Source organism: Drosophila grimshawi, unplaced genomic scaffold (genome assembly GCF_018153295.1).
Source record: "Drosophila grimshawi isolate 15287-2541.00 unplaced genomic scaffold, ASM1815329v1 contig_1377, whole genome shotgun sequence".
Lineage (NCBI taxonomy): Eukaryota > Metazoa > Arthropoda > Insecta > Diptera > Drosophilidae > Drosophila > Drosophila grimshawi.
This window is the reverse complement of record NW_025062900.1, coordinates 18,607,602-18,630,019: the sequence shown is the minus strand read 5'-3', so window position 1 is coordinate 18,630,019 and position 22,418 is coordinate 18,607,602. Positions and strand designations below refer to the sequence as shown.

The 22,418-nt window shown below is 42.3% G+C and overlaps 6 protein-coding genes across 8 annotated transcripts; 2 read left to right on the top strand and 4 right to left on the bottom strand.

The window, feature by feature from the left end:
• The first annotated feature begins 474 nt into the window (after positions 1–474).
• Positions 475–4,129, top strand: LOC6566498 (exosome RNA helicase MTR4). The gene is made up of 2 exons (XM_001992796.2): positions 475–1,680; positions 1,740–4,129. Exons 1-2 carry the CDS (start codon positions 549–551, stop codon positions 3,809–3,811), a joined length of 3,204 nt encoding a protein of 1,067 aa, XP_001992832.1. The 5' UTR covers positions 475–548; the 3' UTR covers positions 3,812–4,129.
• A 362-nt stretch (positions 4,130–4,491) lies between these two features.
• On the bottom strand, positions 4,492–11,843 carry LOC6566497 (acetylcholinesterase). Of its 3 annotated transcripts, none has more exons than XM_032739310.2 (8): positions 11,707–11,843; positions 8,698–8,879; positions 8,507–8,639; positions 7,781–8,209; positions 6,504–7,723; positions 5,763–6,074; positions 5,006–5,694; positions 4,492–4,946 (listed from the first exon to the last, which is right to left on the bottom strand). In XM_032739310.2, exons 2-7 carry the CDS (start codon positions 8,871–8,873, stop codon positions 5,100–5,102), a joined length of 2,865 nt encoding a protein of 954 aa, XP_032595201.1. In that variant the 5' UTR covers positions 8,874–8,879; positions 11,707–11,843; the 3' UTR covers positions 4,492–4,946; positions 5,006–5,099. The 3 variants fall into 3 exon arrangements, with proteins under 3 accessions (XP_032595201.1, XP_032595203.1, XP_032595202.1); XM_032739312.2 differs by having other exon boundaries at positions 11,768–11,843; XM_032739311.2 differs by having other exon boundaries at positions 11,715–11,791.
• Positions 11,844–12,798: 955 nt separating this feature from the next.
• Positions 12,799–15,849, top strand: LOC6566496 (leucine carboxyl methyltransferase 1). Its single transcript, XM_001992794.2, has 4 exons — positions 12,799–13,654; positions 14,409–14,834; positions 14,889–15,193; positions 15,265–15,849. The coding sequence occupies exons 1-4, from the start codon at positions 13,400–13,402 to the stop codon at positions 15,299–15,301; spliced, it is 1,023 nt and encodes a 340-aa protein (XP_001992830.1). The 5' UTR covers positions 12,799–13,399; the 3' UTR covers positions 15,302–15,849.
• A 35-nt stretch (positions 15,850–15,884) lies between these two features.
• Positions 15,885–18,446, bottom strand: LOC6566495 (ATP-dependent DNA helicase 2 subunit KU80). Its single transcript, XM_001992793.2, has 5 exons — positions 18,373–18,446; positions 18,208–18,303; positions 17,901–18,145; positions 17,709–17,831; positions 15,885–17,644 (listed from the first exon to the last, which is right to left on the bottom strand). Exons 1-5 carry the CDS (start codon positions 18,385–18,387, stop codon positions 15,988–15,990), a joined length of 2,136 nt encoding a protein of 711 aa, XP_001992829.1. The 5' UTR covers positions 18,388–18,446; the 3' UTR covers positions 15,885–15,987.
• Positions 18,447–18,675: 229 nt separating this feature from the next.
• Positions 18,676–20,186, bottom strand: LOC6566494 (retinaldehyde-binding protein 1). Its single transcript, XM_001992792.3, has 4 exons — positions 19,769–20,186; positions 19,322–19,697; positions 19,073–19,247; positions 18,676–19,009 (listed from the first exon to the last, which is right to left on the bottom strand). Exons 1-4 carry the CDS (start codon positions 19,845–19,847, stop codon positions 18,824–18,826), a joined length of 816 nt encoding a protein of 271 aa, XP_001992828.1. The 5' UTR covers positions 19,848–20,186; the 3' UTR covers positions 18,676–18,823.
• Positions 20,187–20,569: 383 nt separating this feature from the next.
• Positions 20,570–22,383, bottom strand: LOC6566493 (protein fuzzy homolog). The gene is made up of 3 exons (XM_001992791.3): positions 22,156–22,383; positions 20,981–22,071; positions 20,570–20,916 (listed from the first exon to the last, which is right to left on the bottom strand). The coding sequence occupies exons 1-3, from the start codon at positions 22,231–22,233 to the stop codon at positions 20,859–20,861; spliced, it is 1,227 nt and encodes a 408-aa protein (XP_001992827.1). The 5' UTR covers positions 22,234–22,383; the 3' UTR covers positions 20,570–20,858.
• Between the last annotated feature and the right edge of the window lie 35 nt (positions 22,384–22,418).

Sequence of the window (22,418 nt, the reverse complement as noted above, 5' to 3'; positions counted from 1 at the left end):
CTTATTTTATTTTAAGTTTTCCTTTTAGTTTTAAATTTAAACAACAAAAATATATCTTTGCAGCGGCATATATTCATAGGCAGTGCTTATTTTCATGTAAAATTACTTTGACTTATTGTACGCTTATCTTTTGAGAATTAATTAACATTGGAAAAATATTGTTTGCTAAAATTTTATTGTTTAGTTCACACTTCATACAACATGTTGTATGTAGCGTACTCGTAATTTCACGTTAACTGTTAGGGCTGTTAAATATTAACAGATATGAAGGAGCAGTTCAATCATTTATTTATAAAATGTGTTCACATTTTTAGTCAAACCATACAATGGCTTACAAAACTTATTTTTTAATAAATAACTAAAAGTTATTGGATCGAATTGTTTTAAAAACTTTAAAAAGCGCTGTTCAATTGCAGCCTGCTGTTAATAACATTGATGCAAAGTGTTAAGTTAACAGAGGGAGAAACACATGTTTTGCTTCAACGCGGCGTGCATCAAAGCCGAAAGAAGAAAAACGAAAGCGCGTTGCTTGCGAAAAACTAGACAAAATGGACATCGACGAGCTATTTGATTGTTTCAATGAGGTGCCACCCGAAAGTCTGCAGGTGCCGCCGCTACCTATGCAATCAAAGAAGGCAACAGCAGTTGAAGTTCTGGACAATGACAACAAAAGTGCCAAAAAAGCCAACAAGCGTCAGGCAGACGCCAGTGTTGCTGATCAACAGACAGAAGCAGATGAAGCATCTGTGAAAGAGGACAAAGAGGAGAAGGAGCCCGCAAAGCGCCCGCGTGCCGACGGCGTTGGCGATGAATCGGATGACAATGACAAGGAAATGTGCAACGAGAAGGAGGAGGAGGAGGAGGAGAACGTTCAGCAGCCAGATGATTTTGCGATGGAGGCGCTGCGCGTGAGGATTGTGACCCACCAATTGGTGTCGCCGGAGTCGTGCACACACGAGGTGGCTGCCCATCCCGATCAGGAGTACATCCCATTGCAGCCAATTGTGGGAGTGCCCGCCAAAGAGTATCCATTTGTGTTGGATCCATTTCAGAAGCAGGCCATTCTCTGCATCGACAACTCCCAGAGTGTTCTAGTGTCGGCGCACACATCCGCCGGTAAAACGGTGGTTGCCGAATATGCCATCGCCAAGTCACTGGCGGCAAAGCAACGAGTGATTTATACGACTCCCATTAAGGCGTTGTCCAATCAAAAGTTTCGCGAATTCACAGATGAATTTCAGGATGTTGGTTTAGTTACTGGAGATGTGACCATTAATCCATCAGCCTCTTGCCTGATCATGACCACAGAGATTCTGCGTAATATGCTGTATCGTGGCAGCGAGGTGATGCGTGAGGTGGGCTGGGTCGTCTTCGATGAGATTCACTATATGCGCGACAAGGAACGTGGCGTTGTCTGGGAGGAGACGCTGATCCTGCTGCCGGATAATGTGCGCTATGTTTTCCTCTCGGCAACGATACCCAATGCTCGCCAGTTTGCCGAGTGGGTCTGCCATCTGCACAAGCAGCCGTGTCACGTTGTCTATACGGATTATCGGCCCACACCGTTGCAGCATTACATCTTTCCAGCTGGCGGCGATGGCATTCATTTGATTGTCGACGAGAAGGGTCAGTTCAAGGAGGACAATTTCACCACAGCCATGGCGGTGCTGGCCAATGCGGGTGCGTAACTAATCTTCACTTTTTTGGATCTTGTTTTCAACTCTTCTTCTTTGTTGCAGGCGAGGCGGCCAAAGGTGATCAAAAGGGACGCAAGGGTGGCGTCAAGGGTCACAATTCTGGTCAGACAAACATCTTTAAGATTGTCAAGATGATCATGGAGCGTAACTTTGCACCAGTCATCATCTTTTCATTCAGTAAGAAGGATTGCGAGGTGTATGCCATGCAAATGGCCAAACTGGATTTTAATACCGTGGATGAGAAGAAACTGGTCGATGAGGTCTTTCACAATGCGATGGATGTGCTCTCTGAGGAGGATCGTCGTCTGCCGCAGGTGGAGAATGTGTTGCCACTACTGCGACGTGGCATTGGCATACATCATGGCGGTCTGTTGCCCATCCTTAAGGAGACCATTGAGATACTGTTCGGAGAGGGATTGATTAAGGCTCTGTTCGCCACGGAAACCTTCGCCATGGGCCTGAACATGCCGGCGCGCACTGTACTCTTTACGGCACCACGTAAATTTGATGGCAAGGACTTTCGCTGGATCAGCTCCGGGGAGTATATACAAATGGCTGGACGTGCTGGACGTCGTGGCCTTGATGACAAGGGTATTGTCATACTGATGATCGATGAGAAGGTGTCGCCCGTCGTGGGACGTGAGATCGTGCAGGGCAAGGCTGACACATTAAATTCGGCTTTCCATTTGACGTACAACATGGTGTTGAATCTGCTGCGTGTGGAGGAAATCAATCCGGAATATATGCTGGAGCGCAGTTTCTATCAGTTCCAGAATCAGGCTGCATTGCCTGGACTGCACGATCAGGTGCAGCAGAAGCAGCAACAGCTGGAGAAGCTGAGCATCAAGGATGAGCACAACATTGCCTCGTATCATCACATCCGGGATCAGCTCGAGATCAACGGCACCAAGTTCCGTGAGTGGCTGACGAAGCCACAATATCTGGTGCCCTTCCTGCAGCCGGGTCGCCTCGTCAAGGTCTCGGCTGGCAAGCAGGAATACGACTGGGGCATTGTGTTGAATTTCAAGAAACAGGATCAGAGTCGCAAGAATCCGCTGAAGAGTGATCCGAACGTTGTCATCGATGTGCTGCTGCACGTTAGCGAGGAGGCGGCCAAAACTGGCGACACTGAACCCTGTCCTCTAAACGAACGCGGCTGCATGGAGGTTGTGCCCGTCGCCAATACACTGCTCACCCAGATTAGCTCGATACGCGTCTATTTTCCCAGTGATCTGCGCACAGCTGACAATCGTCGTGCCGTCCTCAAGACCATTCAGGAGGCAAAGAAACGCTTTCCGCTCGGTCCACCCGTCCTGCATCCCGTCGACGACATGAACATCAAGGATGCTGAGTTCCGTAAGATAGTGGATACCATTGCCCAGTTCGAGAGACTGCTCGAGGAGCATCCACTGCACAAATCACCCGAGTTGGAGCGCATACACAAACGCTACCTGGACAAGCTGAAGCTACAATCGGAGCTGAGTGCGCTGAAGACCGAACTGAAGGCGGCACGCAGCCTGCTCCAAATGGACGAGTTGAAGTATCGGAAGCGTGTGCTCCGGCGCATGGGCTACTGCAAGCCCGGCGATGTCATCGAGTTCAAGGGTCGCGTCGCCTGCGAGCTGAGCTCAGCGGATGAGTTACTCATTACCGAAATGATCTTCAATGGTGTCTTCAATGAGCTCTCAGCACCACAGGCTGTGGCACTCCTCTCCTGCTTCGTCTGCGACGAGAAGTCCAGCGAGGCGCCAAAGAGTGCGACGGAGTTGTCGGGACCACTTCGCGCCCTGCAGAATCTGGCGCGGCGCATCGCAAAGGTGTCCACCGAGTGCAAACTGAATCTGGATGAGGACAACTATGTGGAGAAATTTAAGCCATTTCTCATGGACGTGGTGCTCGCCTGGTGCAAGGGCTCCACTTTCCTGAGCGTCTGTAAAATGACCGACATCTTTGAGGGCTCCATCATTCGTTGCATGCGTCGTCTCGAGGAGCTGCTGCGTCAACTGTGCCAGGCATCCAAGACGATTGGCAATACGGATCTGGAGAACAAGTTCTCCGAGGGCATCCGACTGATCAAGCGCGATATTGTGTTTGCCGCCTCGCTGTATCTGTAGTATATATATATCTATATGTATAGTACATCCTCATTATTCCCTAATCTATACTTGAAATGTTTATTAAAAAAAAAACGTATTTTACACATATAAAAAGTTCAAATGTTGACAAATGTAAGACAAACGAGGACACTTCACAAAAGCGAAATTGGTTTTTATTGAAATGAATTGATAAATATATATGTATACCTATATATATAAAACTATACGCAATTAAACATAAACTACACACTTATGAAATGTAATTGTTAATGTATTTCTTATGTTTTCGCACATGTAAACAATAACTTTATACAAAATACATATGAATGAAAACATAAAAATTGATTGGACGGTTTACACTGATTTGTATGGTCGTTGATTTCTATATATGTGACACATAAAACATACATACACACATATATATATATATAAAATATATAAATTATAGCTTTATATCTATATGTATGGAAGGCACTTAGATATTATACATAAATGAGTACAAACACACTCTTATCACTAGGCTAGATCAATATAATGATAGGCACTTGTGCATATTTAGTATGAGGAATGTGAAAAGTGTCTATTGAAAAAGTTATGATATCGGAACTCATCGGAATTCACGAAATATATGAATTTTCCATGCTGGTCATTGAGCTTTATTATTTTTATTTTGCATTATTTATATATATTTATAAAAAATTATTTTATAACTTTTCCTAATCAGTTGATCGAAAGTCAGCGGGCTAAAAATCGTTTTTTACAGAATACAAAAATTAGTTTGAATTTTAAAATCACTAACTTAACGTAGATATTTTAATATATGTATATATACACGCAAAGGCCTCGCCTCAAAAAGAGGCGTGTCAATGCCAAAAAGGCGCAAACTATTCTATGGAATGTCATTGATATGGATTCGTATTCGTTGGGTTTTCAAACTTACAAAATAAAATTGAAAAAAAAGTTCTTTTTTTTTTTTTTTACAAATAAAGTTAGTTACACTTAGGGACTCTAGAGATCTCTTAGATCTGTGTAGACACAAATTATAAATACTAAATGTAAAACTAGGGAAATTAAACAACTTAAAAAGAACCGAACGTTGCGGGCGCTCCTGGAATGCCAACAAGTAAGGCAGATGTCCTCCAGCATAACGGAGCTGTTGGCCAGAAAACATTATGAGGCGGCATTCGTTATCAATTTGGAGGTGCAACTTACCCCAATTTAAATGCTTGGCTAAATGATTGTTGTTCATTTCCGAGGCTTATGCGGATCACTCCCTAAGCGCATCGCGCACTTAGAGAGCGGTTACTTAGACAGACGTCTGTGGCACCCCCTCCACCAGCTGCGTGCGTCGTGGCTGGGCAGCCGGCTGCGTTGTCAGCGTCGCCGTCGTCGTTGTGGTGCGTGCCGAGGGTACTGGTGTAGTGCTCCGACTGCTGCTCGCCACACTGCTGGCGGTTGGTGTTCGCTTCGTTGGCTCTGACTGCAGCTGTGCCACCGGCGTACTCGAGATGGGCTGCAGCAGTCGCTTCTCTTCGACGGGCGGTGCTTTGCTCGACACCGTTCCATTCACCTGGGAGCGCGGCGTTGCGGCACGTTCCGATTTGACCAGACTGCCGTTGGTCTCCTTGAGCGAGATGCCCGACTTAATGGAGGCCTGACTGCTCGACTTTTGAGTCATGGCCAGAGAGCTGGGCGAGCGCAGCGATGTGGTATCCGTGTGTACTTTGCTGGCCAGCGTTTTAGTCGATGGCGAGTCCCTGTACTCGTAGATGTTGTCCCGCGAGCGCATCGCATGATGATTGGTCACCATGTGCGCATTGTCCACTCCACGTGGATCTGGCTCGGGTTCCATGCCCTCGCCATTGATGAAAACATCCTCGTCATAGAATCGATCCGATTGCCTGTGATTGATGCGATAATTGTGAGTGTAATTTCTGATAGAGTGTTGTCGTTAGATTATTTTAGTTACCGCTTCGCATTGCGCCACATAATGCAACAGATGACGACGAGCACGATGAGAAAGAAGCACGCAACCGACATGCTCCAGAAGGCAATCTGCAATGGCTCCTTGGGCTCCCACCAGTACTCTGTGGTCGGCGGATATGTCGGCACTAGAACACCAATAACTGTTGGCAAGTATTGTGTCCAGAAGGCGCTCTCCGTTTGCCGATAGTTCAGCAATATGGAGGAGTTGTATGTGGTATTGATGTTCAGGTAACGAATCTCTCCCTGATAGGCACGCTGGAAATGCATTCCCAGTACTTGCTGTGGCGTCGGATTGCTGCAGGAAGGAATGAAAGAGTTTTTAGTTAAGAGGCAGTTGATGGAAACCTTTTTGCTGTGATATTAGGTTATGTTGGGTCGGCTGTCGCTAGCGAGCGAAACACATCCGTATCCCAAGCCACTTGGGTAATAATTAACTGAGGAGAGCTACGATAAAGTGATGAAGTGCTTAATCGATTCCTTTTCTTCTTCATCACGACAGCGTGTGCAAAATTTAAGAATTGATAATCTGTTTGAATGAATACTAATTAAGCAGTGTCCACTAGGGGTTTTTCGACCGGCATGGCCAGATCATAACTGAGGCATTACAGATGGTAAGGTCCTTTTAGCTTGGAGCTCGAATACTTCTCACACTATAATATTAATTTGATATCAAAATAAAAATACCATGTATCTTTAAGCATTAAAACATAGAGCCACAGCTTACCCGTATCTGGCAAAGTTTGAATAGGTCTGCATAAAGAAGTGACTCATATTGCGATCGTTGTCCGTCCACATGTTGCGTTGCAGATGCTCCTTCTTGGGAAAGAATTCCGTATCCATAAAGGGGGCACCAGTCAAAAAGTAATGCTCCGTATCGTGTGGATATTTGCGCCACTGGGGCAAATTTAGTGCCTCCACAGTTGTGTTTAGCACATACATAAAGACGGGCACCTTTTGCTCGAGCAGCAGCTTGACCATTTGATCAACTGGCGCCCGATAGTAGAGATCGCTCAACATGTTGATGTACTGATCGCGTATGATGGTATTGTTGTTGGGATCCGGCCAGAAGGTGTACATGTACTTGATGGCCTCGTAGACGCCATTGGGATTGAGGGTGTAGTTGTAGCGGAAGACATGCTCCCGCACCTTCTGCTCGAAGAAGCGACCATCCAGCTCATAATACGGCGCCAGCGATTCGTTCTGGGCGACAAAGAAGGCGGCCTCCTGCGTGGTGACGCCCGTCATATACTGAATATTCCGATTAAATCGGCCGGCACGTATCAGAGTCTCGGGTGTTTGTGTAAGGAAGCGCCAATCCTTCTCCCGCCAGCCCTCGTACCAGTCGTCGCCGGGCAGCGTGAAATTGTGATCCAGCACCGGACCCCAAGGGAAGCTGCCGACCTGCGGTGAGAACTCTGCATTGCCCAGCTCATAGAAGCTGCGTCCGGTGCGCAGACAGTTGACCAGCTTCCACGACGAATCCATGGAGCAGCCCAACACTTGTCCCAGCACACGGCTCGTATTCTGCGCTCTATATTTGTCCTGGATGAACGCCCAATCGGCCAAAGCTGATCCCGATTGCGCTATCACCCGCTTCACAATGTTCCGGGTCTGTGGCGCGACCATCAGGAGACCAGCGGAGGCGGCTCCAGCACCTGGACCAAACAACGTTATGGATTCACGGTCCCCATTGAAGAACTCAATATTATCGTAGACCCATTTGAGTGCCATTGCCTGATCCAAGATGCCATAGTTGCCCGGCGAATTCTCATCCGCTGTGGAAAGGAAACCCAAGGCACCCAGTCGATAGTTAAGCGTAACCACGACCACATCATAGAATGAGGCCAGGATATGGCCCTGGAACAAATTGGAGGCGCCACGCACAAATTCGCCGCCGTGCAGATAAACCATAACCGGATACTTTTGGGCAACGCCAGCGCCAGTCTGCAATTGATAAATGTGAGTATTTTGTAAACATATTTATTTGATAAGTGAACTCACCTTGGGTGAATATACATTCAGATAGAGGCAATCCTCGTCCATGTCCATCACACCTTTGGTGGCACCTGTATAACGCACTGGCTGCGGACATGCTGGTCCAAAATCCACCGCCTGGAGCAGCTGCCAGCCCCGATGGAGCCGGGGCGGCTTAAAGCGTCCCTCGAATGTGGGCGGCAGGGCATAGGGTATGCCCAAAAATGTTGAGCATTCGCCCATTACGCGATCCACCGTGGAGTGGTAGGGTCGATAGAACGATTTTGGATCGGGATTATCATACATATAGACCTTGAAGCCCTGCACCTGGCCATAGTTCGTTGTGACGAATACATCGCGTTCCAATGTCAGCGAATCGCGTCTCTGTTTGCCCTGCAAATCCTCTCGCCAGCCGGCCAAGACGCCCGGAAATTGGGTGCGTGCATTTGGATCATTCTGTGAATTCAATTTTAATAGAGATTATAATTGTTGTTGTTGCTGTTGTTGTAGGCGGATGGGGAAACATATGTCATTGATCAAGTCGCATGAAAACTTAATTAAGATTATTGCTTTGATATTACAGAGCAGCTCATCGGCGCTGTTCAGCTCTCAATGCTTGCGCATTGTTCATTTATGATGCGTTCTAAATGTTTTCATCATCTTTTGGGGTCAACTTGTGTGTCACTCAGTTAATTGTTTAAGCTTTCTGTAGGTGAACCAAACAACTAATGACAGCCATGAAACATAACATACCGGATCGAAGCGAAAGCGATCCTCATTGGGCATGCCCTGCGGATATTGTCCAGGTGGATTCCGGCCAGGATAATTGGCGCCATAGCCATTCGGCTGGTAATGGCCATAACGACGATCATTGAACGTGTAAGTCCTGTGAATCAAAGTTTATAATAGATATCACATAATATTTATTTCATAGCAATACTCACCTATATTCGGGATCGCCGGGATTGGGCCATTGATAGTCGACACCGACACGCGAATAGAATCGCGGATCCCGCGTTTGTGCATCAATGTGAGGCAGCAGCGGTTGGAGCACCAAAAGAACCATTAAAATGCCCGATAGACATTCGAATTTGTCACGATATTTAAATTTCTGTGACATTGTAGCCTGAAAGGAAAATAAACAAATAACTAATTAATATATATTTTTATATATATCTTAGAATAAATAAATTTAATCAATATTATTTATATTGATGGTGCATTTCATTATTTTTTTTTTAATTATTTAATGTGAACTAAAAACAGTCCAGCTTTTAAATTAAATTATGTATTTGAATTAAAGATATAACAAATAAATAAATCTATGGGCATTAAAATTAAAAGTAGACCATTATTTATTACAAAAATTGGGGAAACCCATAAAAAAACACAAACAGACCAAAAGGTAAAGGTTAAGGTTAAGGAAAGTTGAGAAGAGAGAAAGATAGAGAGAGGAGTGAGCTATAAAATAAAGTAAAATAGATGTAACATAAGTTTACCACAGTTAAGCACGCTGAGAGATTTCTCTCGGATTTCTTAAAAGGAAAACTCGAACTATTCAAGACATGGTCATAAAATTCGTTCATAACAATAATTTGATTAATACTTTTTGTATGTGTTTTTTTTTTATTCTTTTGTTTATACACACAATAATAAACAAATCTGGGTGCTGAGTAAGAGTGACCGAACTGGTTTCCATATTACGTTAGCTGCGTAACACACACACACAAATGTATTCGAAGGTATAGGTGTGTACATCTGTTATATGTATGTATGTATGTCTTATGGCCAAGTTTGAAACCTGCGTTAGAAGCAAGAAAAGTCGAGAGACCGAGAAACCCGTTTCCACATAAGATAGTAATGAGCTAAAAATAAGTTACAGCATAAAATGCAACTTTGTGTGTATTTTTCAAATTGGAGTCACCTGGGAGGTGTTGTTGCAATGGAGTCATTACGATTGCGATTATTTCCATTGTTTGTTTGTAGGCGCTAATGGTTTAATTGTTAGTCATTGCAGTAAATGAGTTAAACTTGAACTGGAGATAGTCTAAGAATTATACGCTTCAGGCGAAAGCATTATTAGAAAATGTTACTCGAAAAGTGTACAAATTGTTGGTAAACTTTTTTATGTGAGAAATTAATAAGCGTTAAAACCTGTGGCAATCACTAATGCAAAATAAGATTTAATCATTTTATTTTCTTTCTTTAATTCCTAAAATGTTGATTGTAAGTTTTGTATTTCAATTATAGACAGTTTAAACACAATAAATCAACTCCTTCTTTTCTAATCAATTAATAAAACTTTTACACTTTTGCAGAATTTCGCGATTGAAGTTGGGGGCGTTAAGCAATAATTGGCATGGGTTCTGACTGCTATTTTTGGACAACCAAATACTTTTATTGTTTGCTGTAGGCGGAAAGTAAATAATAAAAAACAAAATGAACAACAACAAAAATGTAAAACCAAACAAAAATAAATTTAAAAACAAATAAATAAATGTTTCGCCGGCCTATTACAAATAGTACATTTATTTCCAATTGAATAATAGTGTTTTAATTAAATAAATTCAATTAAACTAACTACGATGAATGAAACTGGTAAAAACAAAAAGAAAAAGCTGAATATCCACAAGTTGCAAAAGGATTTGGTTAATTTATTCTTAAATATACAAAGTCTAGGGCAAAAATAAGTATAGCTAAAAGTGGTGAATTTCAGCAATTGGCTTCATAATTGCCACAGCAACAACAACAACAACATTGAGTAATATAAACTAATTGTGCGCAGCACGTTTGGCATTTGATCACAAAGAGCGCTGCAACGACAAAGTTAACGTCAACGTCATTTTAACTGGCACAAGGACTCACAAGCACTCAGACACACACAAGTTGCAGTTGCTGTTCCGACATGCAAAATAAAAAGTGCATTAACCTGCCGACACCACCAACAACAGCACCGCCACCACCGGCACCACAACTACCACCTCTCAGGTTACGCTGTTAACCTCGATGTGTGCTGGCTCGCTTGCTCCTCTTCTACTATTGCAACTTGAGCAATTGTCGCTGCCGCTGCCGCTGCTGTTGCTGCTTCTGCTTCTGCTTATTCTTGCTAAAAGTGCGGAAATGCAAAGACCTGCACAAAATAAATTGAGGGCTGTCGCCCTCTCTCAAAATGTTTGCCAACGGTAAAAAAACCGAATATAATCAAATACTTGCGGGAATTTTCATATCAAATTACACGTTTTTTTTCGTTTGCTGTTGTTGTTGTTGTTATAAGTGTTAGCTGGTGAATCACAATGATTTTTTTTTGTTTTTCGCAATCACAAAGCAAATAGAAACAATAAAACGCAGCGATAATTTTGAAAGTGAAGCGTTCGCAGGTGTGCGTGTATGTGTGAGTGCCTCTATATATATATATATATATATATATGTATATTTATATATGGGTGTGTGTGGCCCACTGCGCGGCAGTTGTATTTTTGTTATTGTTGTTGTAGTGGCTGCTTCTTTAATCTCACTTGTTTTACAGTTATGCTCCAAATGATGACGTCGCAGCCTGCGCCGACGCCAACGTCGTAGCTTGTTGCTTTTGTTTTTTGTGGTTTTTTTTTTGCGCTTGGCCTTTGTTCACTATCTAATCTCAGCCCTTCTTTTACCACCTGTATCTATAAAAACCACATTTGCACTCAATTTGGCTTATTCATTTTATTTTATAAAATGATTGATTTAATAAAATTATTAACTTTCTTTGGGTATGCGCGCCAACGCCCCGAAAAGCAACGAGCCCAGTTTACGAAAAAAGCAAGAAAAACGTAAACGTAAAACGAAATGACCGTTTTGAGTATTTGTTAGCCAACGGCACAGATAGCGAGAGAGAAAGAGAGACAAAGTCAAGTAAACAACGTCAAAACGCAACTATGGTTACACTAACACATACAGTTAACACACACACATACTGGCTTACGTGAGCAGCGACGCTTTTGTTACCAACAGTTGTAGTTGCATTGACTCACACACCTGAGTGAATTTTGTAGAAGACGCGCGCAGCTTTTATTCTCGTCCAACCGACGCTCACGAACGCTACAACCAAACTGAAGCGGCAAGTGACTTCAACGCCAGCTAACAACGCTAACCTGCCTGCCACTCGGCTGAGCGAACGAGCTAATGAGCAAGCGAGTGCGGGTGACAGACCCGCAGCAGCGTGATAGAGTGAGAGAGAGAGAGAGAGAGAAAGGCGAATGAGATCGTCGGAGAGTGTCAGAGAGCAAAGAGTGGCTCAGAGTAATATTGTTTTCCGAGTGCAAATAAATATTTAAATCAATATAAAGCTCCAACCAAATGCATTGCATTGATTGTAAAATCAAATATTTAACGAAATGCACTTGCTCAATAATATTATATATTAATTTAATATATTTAGCCGTGTCCAATCAAATTTAATATTAGACTTTAAAAAAATTTGTAAAACGATTTCTGAAGATATTTAAATGCAAAATATGAAGGTCTTATTATTATTATTTCAATTCATTAAAGAGATTGGAATAAGTAACGGTTGTAACTTCGTTATGTGCGTGTATTATCGATTAATTAATAATTATTATTTTTGTATTAACTGAATTTATGATAGTTCTACTTAATTTCATTCTCATTTGTCGAGTGCAAAGTTTAGGTGATGTATTTACAATTTTCGATAACAAAAACAAGAGTTCACGCCCTTGACTTCAGGCAGAAGAGTAGCAAACCACACTTATCGCTGAGTTCAAAAAGTCTTCAATTAATAGCGGCTGCCTAATTAAGGGCCACCAGTCTCTAGCTTGAAGATGTAGAAAGCCCCATGGTAGATGATTCAGTTACATGCATAAATGCAATTGTCGGCACACTGTGATATTTTTGCATAACAAAAAGTCGCGCTTTGCGTAATTCTGCCATTCTATCATTATCAAGAAAGTAATTTGTGTTCGCGGCGGGTTGTGATTCACTCACTCACCGTAACTGCAAGCGCGAGGCGAACCAACAATTAAAGCCAGTTCACATTTTGACCCCGCCTTATTGAGTTGAAGACTCTTCGCTGGCTTGGGCGTAGCTGACAATTTTAATTATAACAGCCGTCGCTTCCGATGTCAAAGATGCGGGAAACAATTAGAGCACTTGGATGGATGAAAGAGTTAAGCTAGACATACGTTTGTGGCACGCATTCCTAATCAGCTTACATGAATAAATGCATTTGTTCATAAATGAATTAAATTGAAAGCTTTCGAGAGTTCAATTTGTAAGCAACCAGCAATCTTGAAAATATCCGCTTAAATCTAACGGTTTACAGATTCAAGCTTGGCGGTATTTCACTATTTCGATATCACACATACGACACGTCAAAAATAGTCAGCTCAACTCTTTAAACATTTACCAACACTGTCCAATGTTATCGATACTTGCAGCTGTTCGCAGGCTGTTTTTATTAATACTTATTTGCATTCACACAACTTGCTTGAAAACACACACAAAGTGGACAAAAAAGCACATAAATAACCGCAATAAACCAGTAATAGGTGCTCAGTTACAGTCCAACTAGGACATACCGAAAGCAGGCCGTATATAACAAAACTTGCAACAAGCGGTTGTGGACAAAAAAGCAACAAAATCAGCTTCGACATGGAGCCGCCGTCAACGGTCGGAGGAGTTGCCCATAATAACAGTACACACAAGTTTCATCCATGTGATGAGGCAGTGATTGCCACCAATGATGATGCCAGTGACTGCAAGCGGGGCGCTGTGCGTCTTGGCTACTGGAAGGACGATTACATTGGGTATTTTGTGCGCAATCAGGAGCGAAAGGCTCCAGAGATAAATCGTGGCTATTTTGCACGAGTCAAGGGCGTTGAGATGTGCGTGGAGAAGTTTCTGAAGGTTAGTTTTACATATATATCTACCACACAAGGTTGCAAACAGCAACAGTAAGCGTAAATAATGGGACATGCGCGTCATGGTATCTATCTCGTGTCTACTACGTGAGAACACTTCTCTTAATATCTACCAATAGAAACGAGCTAATTTGATCTTAAGTTTGTTTACACAAATAATTTTCTTTTGTGGTGATATAATACAAAGCTAAAGTTCTGTTTTGAAATCAGACATTTAGCTCGATAATTTATCTTAAAATATCGATAAATGTACTCAGTAATTTATATATTTTGATTGAATAGAAGTCCTTTCGCTCGATCACTTAATTACGAGATTTTTAAAGATCTTTTGTTAACTAGTATCGATAAATATTCCCCCTATTTTTTTTGTCGAAAATAATAATTTTTAGCTTGGCGGTTACATTTCTAAACTATGAAAGTAATGCAAACTATTTACAAATGGTATTAAATCAAATCAACTAAAATAGATATAAATATTAAATAAAAAAATTATAAAATTAAAATGCCATCTCTAGTAGCATATCTGCTGCATGGTCGAGACGCAAGTTAAGGTCAAGTGCATGCCCCGAATTGTGGCATTGAATTTGTATCGAAATCCTGTTGCATGGACCAATGGGCTGCTGCTGCAGCTGTTGCTGTTGCTGCGCATGTGTTGCACTTGCGCGAGTCACGCCCCAAACTTTGGCCTTGCATTTAACTTGTAATTGAAAAAATTGACAAATTGACCGTGACCATTGCAGAAAACGTCTGGCAACTGTCAGATTATCAACCTGGGCTGTGGCTTCGATACGCTCTACTTTCGGCTGCGGGACACCGCACACCAGGTGAAGAACTTCATCGAGCTGGACTTTCCGACAGTGACGGCACGCAAATGCTATACAATTAAGCGAAATAAGGCGCTACTGGCGAAGATTAACGACGAGGATGGCGAGGTGCGTCTCAGTCCAACGGATTTGCATGGGCCCAACTATCATCTGATGGGCGTCGATTTGCGTAATCTGGACGAGGTGGACCATAAGCTGCAGCAAGCCGAAGTCGACTATACGCTGCCCACCATATTTCTCGCTGAATGTGTGCTCGTCTATATTGAGGCACAAAACTGTCGAAATCTGCTCAAATGGATAGCACTAAAGTTTCAAGCTGCCGTCTTCGTCAACTATGAACAGGTTAGGCTTAAATATATTATATATTAACAATCTTAATCCTCTTCTTTTTTAAAGGTCAACATGAACGATCGCTTTGCGGACGTGATGTTAAATAATCTGCGCAGTCGAGGCTGCAGTTTGGCTGGCGTGGAGTCGTGTCAGTCGCTGGAGACACAAACGAACCGCTTCAAGGACTGCGGCTGGAGCGGTGCACGGGCCTGGGACATGGTTCAAGTATACGAAAGTATTTCGTCTGCTGAACGCCAACGCATCGAGCGCATCGAGATGCTGGACGAGGGCGAACTGTTGCTGCAGTTATTCCAGCACTATTGCCTCGTTGTTGCCTGGCTGGGCGTGGCCTTTCAGGATCTAGACATTACGTGCGTACTCTTCTGCAAAATATGTGCTTAAATATTTCTATTAATAATTTCTCTCTCTTCAATCGCCACAGTGTGGAGGATCTGATGTCGTCGCTAAACATTGACTAGTGGAAGTCCAGTTTAAAGACCATCAACTTGATCTGTTGCATCCTTGCATCATTGCTGCTGTCTGGTGGCCAAAGTGCAAGCCATGCCAAAATTTTGCTTCAAGCGTTACGCATAATGTGTTAAAAACAACAAAATTAAGAAAACAAATTATAACGTATTTAATGTTTGTCATTCACACACACACAAGCACACCAACACACACACACAATTTGCATAATTGGCATTGCTTATTTAACGCACCGTTTGTAAATTCTTAAGTACACTTAAATTAAGATTGGCAAGATTTCGAAATTGTTCTTCCCAAAGCTTTATTCTTATTGCGCTTTTCGCTTTTCTACTCATTTCTTTTTTATTTGTATGTTTTCCAAATATTTTACATATGTAATTATAATATTAAATGTATCAACGACAAAAAAAAAAACAAAATCAAAATATTTTAAATGATTGTTCGTTCATTCGTTTCTCCTGTACAATTCTCGTGTGAGCTGTAAATTCATTGAAATCATTAAAAACCAACAATATTAAATTATTAATGTCTTAATACAACATTTCTTAGTGTCGTTTTTAATACAAAATCAAAATCTGTCATTTGTCTTCGTATATTTCGTTTTCTATTTCTTCTTAGATAATGGAAAAAGTTTTGCATTGCATACTTAAAGTAAGCAATTCAATTTAGAAACAATATTTTATTTATCCTGGTGCATTTCCTGATCTTCGTTAGCAGCTGCCGCTGGAAACTCCGGAATCGTATAGTACGCCATCAAACGCAGCTCATCTTCCAATGTTGGCTCACCCAGGACCAGCGGCCCCAACTGTTTCTCCACGATCACGTTCGTCCAAAACTCATGCAGATTTCTATCGGATGCCTTTGCTTTCAGCTGTGCCGCAAATTGATTGTATTCCCCAAAGCTATTGAACTCCAGGCAACTGTCCCGATGCATTGCGAGCATTTCGCTCAACTGATTCAGATTCAGTTTGTTGCGTTCCAGAAGCGTTATAACAACTACGCGCATCTGAGCAGCAAGCGATTGGAATTGGACGTCGCGTAGCGTTGTATTTGCCATGGAGCGCACTTGCTCCAACAGCTGCCTGTAGTCTTCGGCGGGAGTCATCAAGCCCACGCATTCTATGGTGATGGGTGTGGTGTTTTCCGAGTCTGGGCGTTCCTGTTTTATCGTAGGCGGCGCATTCGACTCCTGCTCCTTGGCTTTGAGCTTCTCTAGCCAGGCGTGACTGTGCTCTAATGGGAATAGTTTTTTTAGTGCCGCCGCCGCCTGTTTGGACTTCTCCTCAATCGGTTCGGGCACACGCCAATACATCTCCACAAACTTTTTTTCGCGCATCATTTCCAGGAGAGGCCCATCGTCCGATGTCTGGCAGACAACCTTGCGCTCCAACACATCCATCACGTTCTGCTCAAAGATGCTGGGCAGCCCATCGAAAGGCAGCAGATCAGCCTGTCGCTGCTGCCTGGGCAACTGGGTATCATTCAGCAGACATTCGAGATCCATGCTATCGATCAGCTTATCGACTGCCTGCAACTGATCCGCGCTGCACTCGGTCTTTGCGGTGCGGATAGCGGGAAAATCCCAGAACTGATGCTGGGCATGATACGACAACTCGAGCATATATAATGTCGCTGGTCGATGCTCCGTTGAGTCCTGCGGCATCAGCACCACAATGCGCGGCGTATTGAACTTCACACTGAATATCTTCCAGCAGAGTATGACGCACTGGCGCTGCAACAATGCTCGGACCAATGCGTCCAGTTTCCGTGCCGATGTCTCGTTTCCCTTCTGGTGCACCAGCATGTACAGAGATTCGCCGCAAAAGTAGGCATCGGGTATGCTGCTGCGCTTCACAAAGCCTACGAAATGCAGACCCGGCGAATGCGCCGCCGGGCGCTCCACAATCGTTTCATCGTAGGGAACTGGAGTGCCGCCCAGCATATAGCCATCGATGAGATCTTCGGGCAGCGGCGTCACCTCGGTGCCTTTTATAAAATACCGCTCCTCGCGATCCACCAACTCCTCCGCTTCGCCCCAAACCTTCTTGAGCTTGATGTGACGCTCGTTCTTCATTGCAATGATGCCTTGCAAGTGAATCGCAATCACTTTGCCGATGTGCAGCTTGGCATTCCACACCCAGGGCCGTTTATTTGTTATCTTAAATACCGTGGCCAGTGCTTCCTTGAAGGTGCACAGCATAGCATTGCAATTGCTGACAAGTTGCAGGGCATATTTCTGATTCTCCTGCTCAAATAGGTTCGCCTTGCGCGACATCTGAAAAATGGCCTGGGGCTGATTAGTCGCCGCATTGTCGATGTAGGCGATGTTGTGTGTGCTGAGGGTGCGAAATTAATATGCAATTTGTACTTAGCTCAACTAACTCATAAAAAATAGCTTACCCCACAATCAATTCTATTTCGTCCTTAAGCATTCTGTCAGTGATTGTCTTGTAGTCATCGTATTTCTGTGTCATAAAGTTGAAATCATACAAAAGTAAAATACGCCTTCGAGTGAATCTGAATCTGTACGGAATTAATGAGCAAGTGGATTAAATATATATGTAATGGGAACAGTTGCAGTTGCAGACTTACAGCCCAGCCGCTGTTTCTTGCAGGGCCACAGCCACTTGGAGACCATCCAGCCAGTTGCCCTCATCGCAAGGCGTCTTATTCACAAATTTGAAGAAATTCAGCAACAGTTGCCAGTTGCAAACTTGTGTCGCCGAATATTGCACCACATTCTGGCATGCATCTTTGTCTTCGGCGTGTATTTCATTCTCGCTCTCTTCACACCCCACTAGCACAAATGACACAAAATCCTTCCTGTCGCAGACAATCTAATGAAATTTGTGAAATTTTAAATGAATATACGAATTCACACATTCAATAAATCATCTACCTTATCCTTAAGTATTTCTGCAATGCATTTCACAGACTTTAGTTTGAATTCCTCTGCGGCGCAGCTTCGCACGTCCAACACAATAATAAGACACTCCTGCAAATACCACACACGTATTTTTCAGACTTTACTTGGTCAAAATATTAATTACTTGTGTACTTTTACCTTATTAGATGCCATTTAGTTGATATAAATTGTATATATATTTACTTTAAGAAACCGGCGCAATTTCACAACACAACAAAATCTATCGAAATTTGCAAATAACTAAACTATCGTTTTGTTCTGTGGAGCATTGCGATACAACGTAAACCGCACTATCGATTTAGCAAATCGATTTTTATTAACAGAATCTATTAACAGTTTCGCTGTTCAACAGTAGCAGTTTGTTTTTTTTAATTTTGATGCAGTTTCTGCTTCGTTTTTTGTAAAAGTAAATTAAATCGAAAATAGAGCCAAGACGAAATAATTTAATTTGCATAATAATTTTAATTGAGTACGTGAGACATATATATAAATATTTTTTGGATTTCAGTTTATAGCATATAAGTATATATGCTATTTATTGCTTCTACTCAAATTTAAATAATTTTTTAGATCTATTTGTTGTTTGTGTTTAATTATCTTTAAGCTTTTTATAGTGCTGCAAGTTCTCCAAGTAATCCGAATTTTGGCTCAAATGATTGACAATCAAATTCGTATCGAGCACATTAACTGCTGGCCCGCCATATTCTGCTGGCAAACAATCCATTCCAATCATATCGCGCAGCTTGTTCAAATGCCGACCATCGTGAGTGAAAATCTAAGAAGGAAATCGATTATCTTACGTATATATACATACGATATTAGTTTTATTAGTACTTACGCGCTCCTTAAAATCTTTATTCATAAAGGGCAGAAAGAGTGACGATGTCACATGCATGAGAAATCCACGCTGAATGATGTGAACAATTCGCTGCGAAAAAGGCAGAACCGAATTCTTCTCGTTGACGATCTTCATAAATGTGGGCGAGAACTGACGCAGAAAGTTGCGTGTGGTGCTGAAGCCAAGAAAAATTTTTGATCACAATGATTACAAGTAAATAAATAAATAATTTTCAAAAACTCCACTCACCCCTGTAAATCACAAATGACCGTTATGCCATTCTGTTGCACGCGCGGCAACATCAACAACGACTCAAAGATGAGATCATCCATTTCGATTAAATGCTGCAAATAATCTGGAAACTGTTGGAATGCATCCACTGTCTTAAAGATGACCAGCACACGTCCATTCTTATCCGTATGCGGCATGACGAACCGACACTGTGTTGCATAGAAAAGCCGAGCATAAAACTCAATGGGATGCAGTGCCACCCAGGTGGGATGTTTTAGCTTAAAATCGTAGTAGGCGTGTATGGCCTGAAAGGCCTTAAATGTATCCCAGTTTGTGTAGCATAGAAATTTCGTTAAAAATATCTCATCCGTGCCGACCTGCAACTCATTAGACTCTGGAAATAGAATGCACAGTTGGACAAATTTGGATGAAGAATTTGCAAAAAGAAAAAATCGAATTTCTTACTCTCCACCAGCTGACGCAATTGTTTGATTTTGAACAGCTCCTGATCAGTGTGTTTCTCTTGAGTGCGCAAAAACAGCATTGTGTAAGGATTGTTCGCTTCACAAATTTACATTCAATTTTTTATTGTTAAATTTTTAGTTAAATTTCCGACAGCGATCAGCACTCGAAGCGCGCCGAATACGCACTGATTGTTAAAAAATAGTATTGACATTTTATTTGGCATTATTTATTAGTTTTATATCTCGAACGCGTTCATAATTTTAATGGCACTTGTTTATTTGTGTTTCGATACCTTTTGGCTTCCATTTAAATGAAACGTGCTGTAATTAATTAAGAGCTGGGTGCTTGTCATTATATATGGCTCATCAGATTGAATTCTCCCAGACTTGTCATCTTTCGATGAGTTGAGCAGCTAAGCAGCTTTTCGGCCTAGTATGTATATCTGTACATAGTAATTGTAAACACGAGCCAAACAATGCCTGTGGGTTAGGTAAGAGCATTGCCCAGAAGCGTGACTATGTTCGAAATGCTCGGATTAGCATTGAAATTAATGTTACTTCTCTTGAATACGTAATTTCCAATTATTAATATTAGCTTTGGAATGGCGGAACGCTATTTATATCAACCATTAAATTGTTTACAAAACATAAATGACTTCTGTTTTTTTGTGTGTCGAAAATCATATCAAACAGTAAATGAAACTGATTTCAGAGATTTTGACTTTGCAGTTACAATCATATGAATATATTGGTCACAAAATTATAAAAAATAATATTCGTTTAGATTATTAATATAGAAACGTGTAAACTTATTTTTATTTAAGTACCAGCACCTATTTAATTGCACATTAATCTAATAGGAAAAGTATGCTCTAGTTTGAATTCTTCACTGGAATGTAATCTGTACTTATAAATTTAGATTGTATAAAAGATATGTACTCTAAATAGAGCTTTCCTACTTTCTTGTTGTTAATACTTTTGAACACATAAGATGCGAGAACTACTCAAATTCGAATATTTAATAAATTGCATTGCAAAGGATTGCAAAATTCAGTCTTAAGGGATCGGCGATAGAATCGATGGATGGTTGGTTACCAGCAGACGGCCTTCTCTTGCAAGAGGCTAGCGTGGACTTGTTTCGCAAGAAATCTGCCAAATGAGAAGACCACAATTAAGGCAATTTTCTATACAATTAAATGAATGTTTTACTCACCTCATGGCATGTGTCGGCACTGCGGCCACAAAGAGCAGAAAGATAACATTATTCTGATCATCCGCATGCGCATAACATTTGTGATAATCCGAGCAGCTGTACTGATCTAACATTGTTGACGAATTTGTTGGAGTGTCCGACTCGCTGTTGTCACCGTTAGCCACTTTCAACGCATGCATCGTCTCCAACGTGTGATCAAAAAATTTCTTGAGCATGTCCAGACGTTGCAGATCACCCACGACTATGCGCTTAGCACTCGACGATTGCTGGAGATTGCGTGTGAAAACAGATTTACGCGTCTGCGTATTGATCAAGATTATCGCCAATATATGCGCATCAATTTCCAGCTGCTCAGGCAAACTTCGGGGAACGCAGCGTTCAACGCTGGATAATACATTGCCCTCGTTGCGATAGGAATTCATAGCATTGAGGTGCAGCTCCCGAAAGGCGGGCTCAGCGCCACACAGAACGCACAGCACACTGTTGGCCGCTACGGGAACGGTGACGAAGCGAAAGGCAATATTTGGACTCTTGCCGGGTAGGTAAACGGGCACATCCAGCTGTAGCATACTCGACGAGTTCAACAGGAACAGCAAAAGCTCTCTGTCCAGCGTATCCAAATCCCACCAGCCCTCCGTGGCGACAGCAATACGCTGTCCCACAACGAGGCAACAGAACAGTGAACCGCAATTGGCACTAAACTCATTCAATCGATTCAACAAATGCACATTTTCCGTTGCCAACAGACAGTCGGTGTAGCCCAAAAGTGTTGTGCCAGCACTGGATGCTTCCAGTGCGGCATCCACAACTGGTACATACTTCTTGGCATCCTTCTTCAGACGCTCGAGAAGAGCGGGGTGTGCCAACTCATCGCGACTTATGAAGAGTGCAATTCCCCCAAAGGCAAGTTCCGCTAGATTTTGCAGCTGAAGTTCACCCATGCCACGGCCACACACAATGAAGGTGATTGCATTGTGAAAGTCGCGCCAAATGTAGGTCCATTCTTCTGTATGTGTCGTTTGCAATTGAATTCCCAGCGATTTGAAGAACATGTGAAAACCATTTAACGAGGCCACCGTCGAGAAAGGCAGCTGAAACAAAAGCAGCAGCAGCAGCAACAAGTGGCAATTACAGTCATCATATATTATATTATTATAAAATCAAAATTAACTTACATTATCGCATTCGCCTTTTTTTCTGGTGAATATGGGTAAGCCGCCATTTGTTGTCAAGCAATGCAAATATATTGACATCGAATCTCAAATAAAAGTGGGTTTTGTCTGTCGGAGTTTGTTATTGTTTGGTGTCTGGTCGCAATACCTAATTCGGAGTACGATTAGAGATGACCGTATGCTGAATTCATTTAATGCGGTCACGAACAAATGTTTTTCCAACTTGATCGTACACAATAGTTATGGAAACAAATCCAATAGCATAT

Bases quoted from the DNA above. Each gene is read 5' to 3' on its own strand.
- LOC6566498 (XM_001992796.2), top strand. From the start codon at position 549: ATGGACATCGACGAGCTATTTGATTGTTTCAATGAGGTGCCACCCGAA. The intron at 1,681-1,739 runs GTGCGTAACTAA...TCTTTGTTGCAG, and splicing joins GGCGGTGCTGGCCAATGCGG to GCGAGGCGGCCAAAGGTGAT.
- LOC6566497 (XM_032739310.2), bottom strand. From the start codon at position 8,873: ATGTCACAGAAATTTAAATATCGTGACAAATTCGAATGTCTATCGGGC. The intron at 8,640-8,697 runs GTGAGTATTGCT...TTTGATTCACAG, and splicing joins CCCGGCGATCCCGAATATAG to GACTTACACGTTCAATGATC. The intron at 6,075-6,503 runs GTAAGCTGTGGC...TCCTTCCTGCAG, and splicing joins TCAAACTTTGCCAGATACGG to CAATCCGACGCCACAGCAAG.
- LOC6566496 (XM_001992794.2), top strand. From the start codon at position 13,400: ATGGAGCCGCCGTCAACGGTCGGAGGAGTTGCCCATAATAACAGTACA. The intron at 14,835-14,888 runs GTTAGGCTTAAA...TCTTTTTTAAAG, and splicing joins TCTTCGTCAACTATGAACAG to GTCAACATGAACGATCGCTT. The intron at 15,194-15,264 runs GTGCGTACTCTT...CAATCGCCACAG, and splicing joins TTTCAGGATCTAGACATTAC to TGTGGAGGATCTGATGTCGT.
- LOC6566495 (XM_001992793.2), bottom strand. The intron at 18,146-18,207 runs GTAGATGATTTA...AAATTTCATTAG, and splicing joins CAGAAATACTTAAGGATAAG to ATTGTCTGCGACAGGAAGGA. The intron at 17,832-17,900 runs GTAAGTCTGCAA...AATTCCGTACAG, and splicing joins CAAGAAACAGCGGCTGGGCT to ATTCAGATTCACTCGAAGGC.
- LOC6566494 (XM_001992792.3), bottom strand. From the start codon at position 19,847: ATGCTGTTTTTGCGCACTCAAGAGAAACACACTGATCAGGAGCTGTTC. The intron at 19,248-19,321 runs GTGAGTGGAGTT...TCTTGGCTTCAG, and splicing joins GTCATTTGTGATTTACAGGG to CACCACACGCAACTTTCTGC. The intron at 19,010-19,072 runs GTAAGTACTAAT...TTTCCTTCTTAG, and splicing joins ATAAAGATTTTAAGGAGCGC to ATTTTCACTCACGATGGTCG.
- LOC6566493 (XM_001992791.3), bottom strand. From the start codon at position 22,233: ATGTCAATATATTTGCATTGCTTGACAACAAATGGCGGCTTACCCATA. The intron at 22,072-22,155 runs GTAAGTTAATTT...CTTTTGTTTCAG, and splicing joins AAAAAGGCGAATGCGATAAT to CTGCCTTTCTCGACGGTGGC. The intron at 20,917-20,980 runs GTGAGTAAAACA...CTCATTTGGCAG, and splicing joins GTGCCGACACATGCCATGAG to ATTTCTTGCGAAACAAGTCC.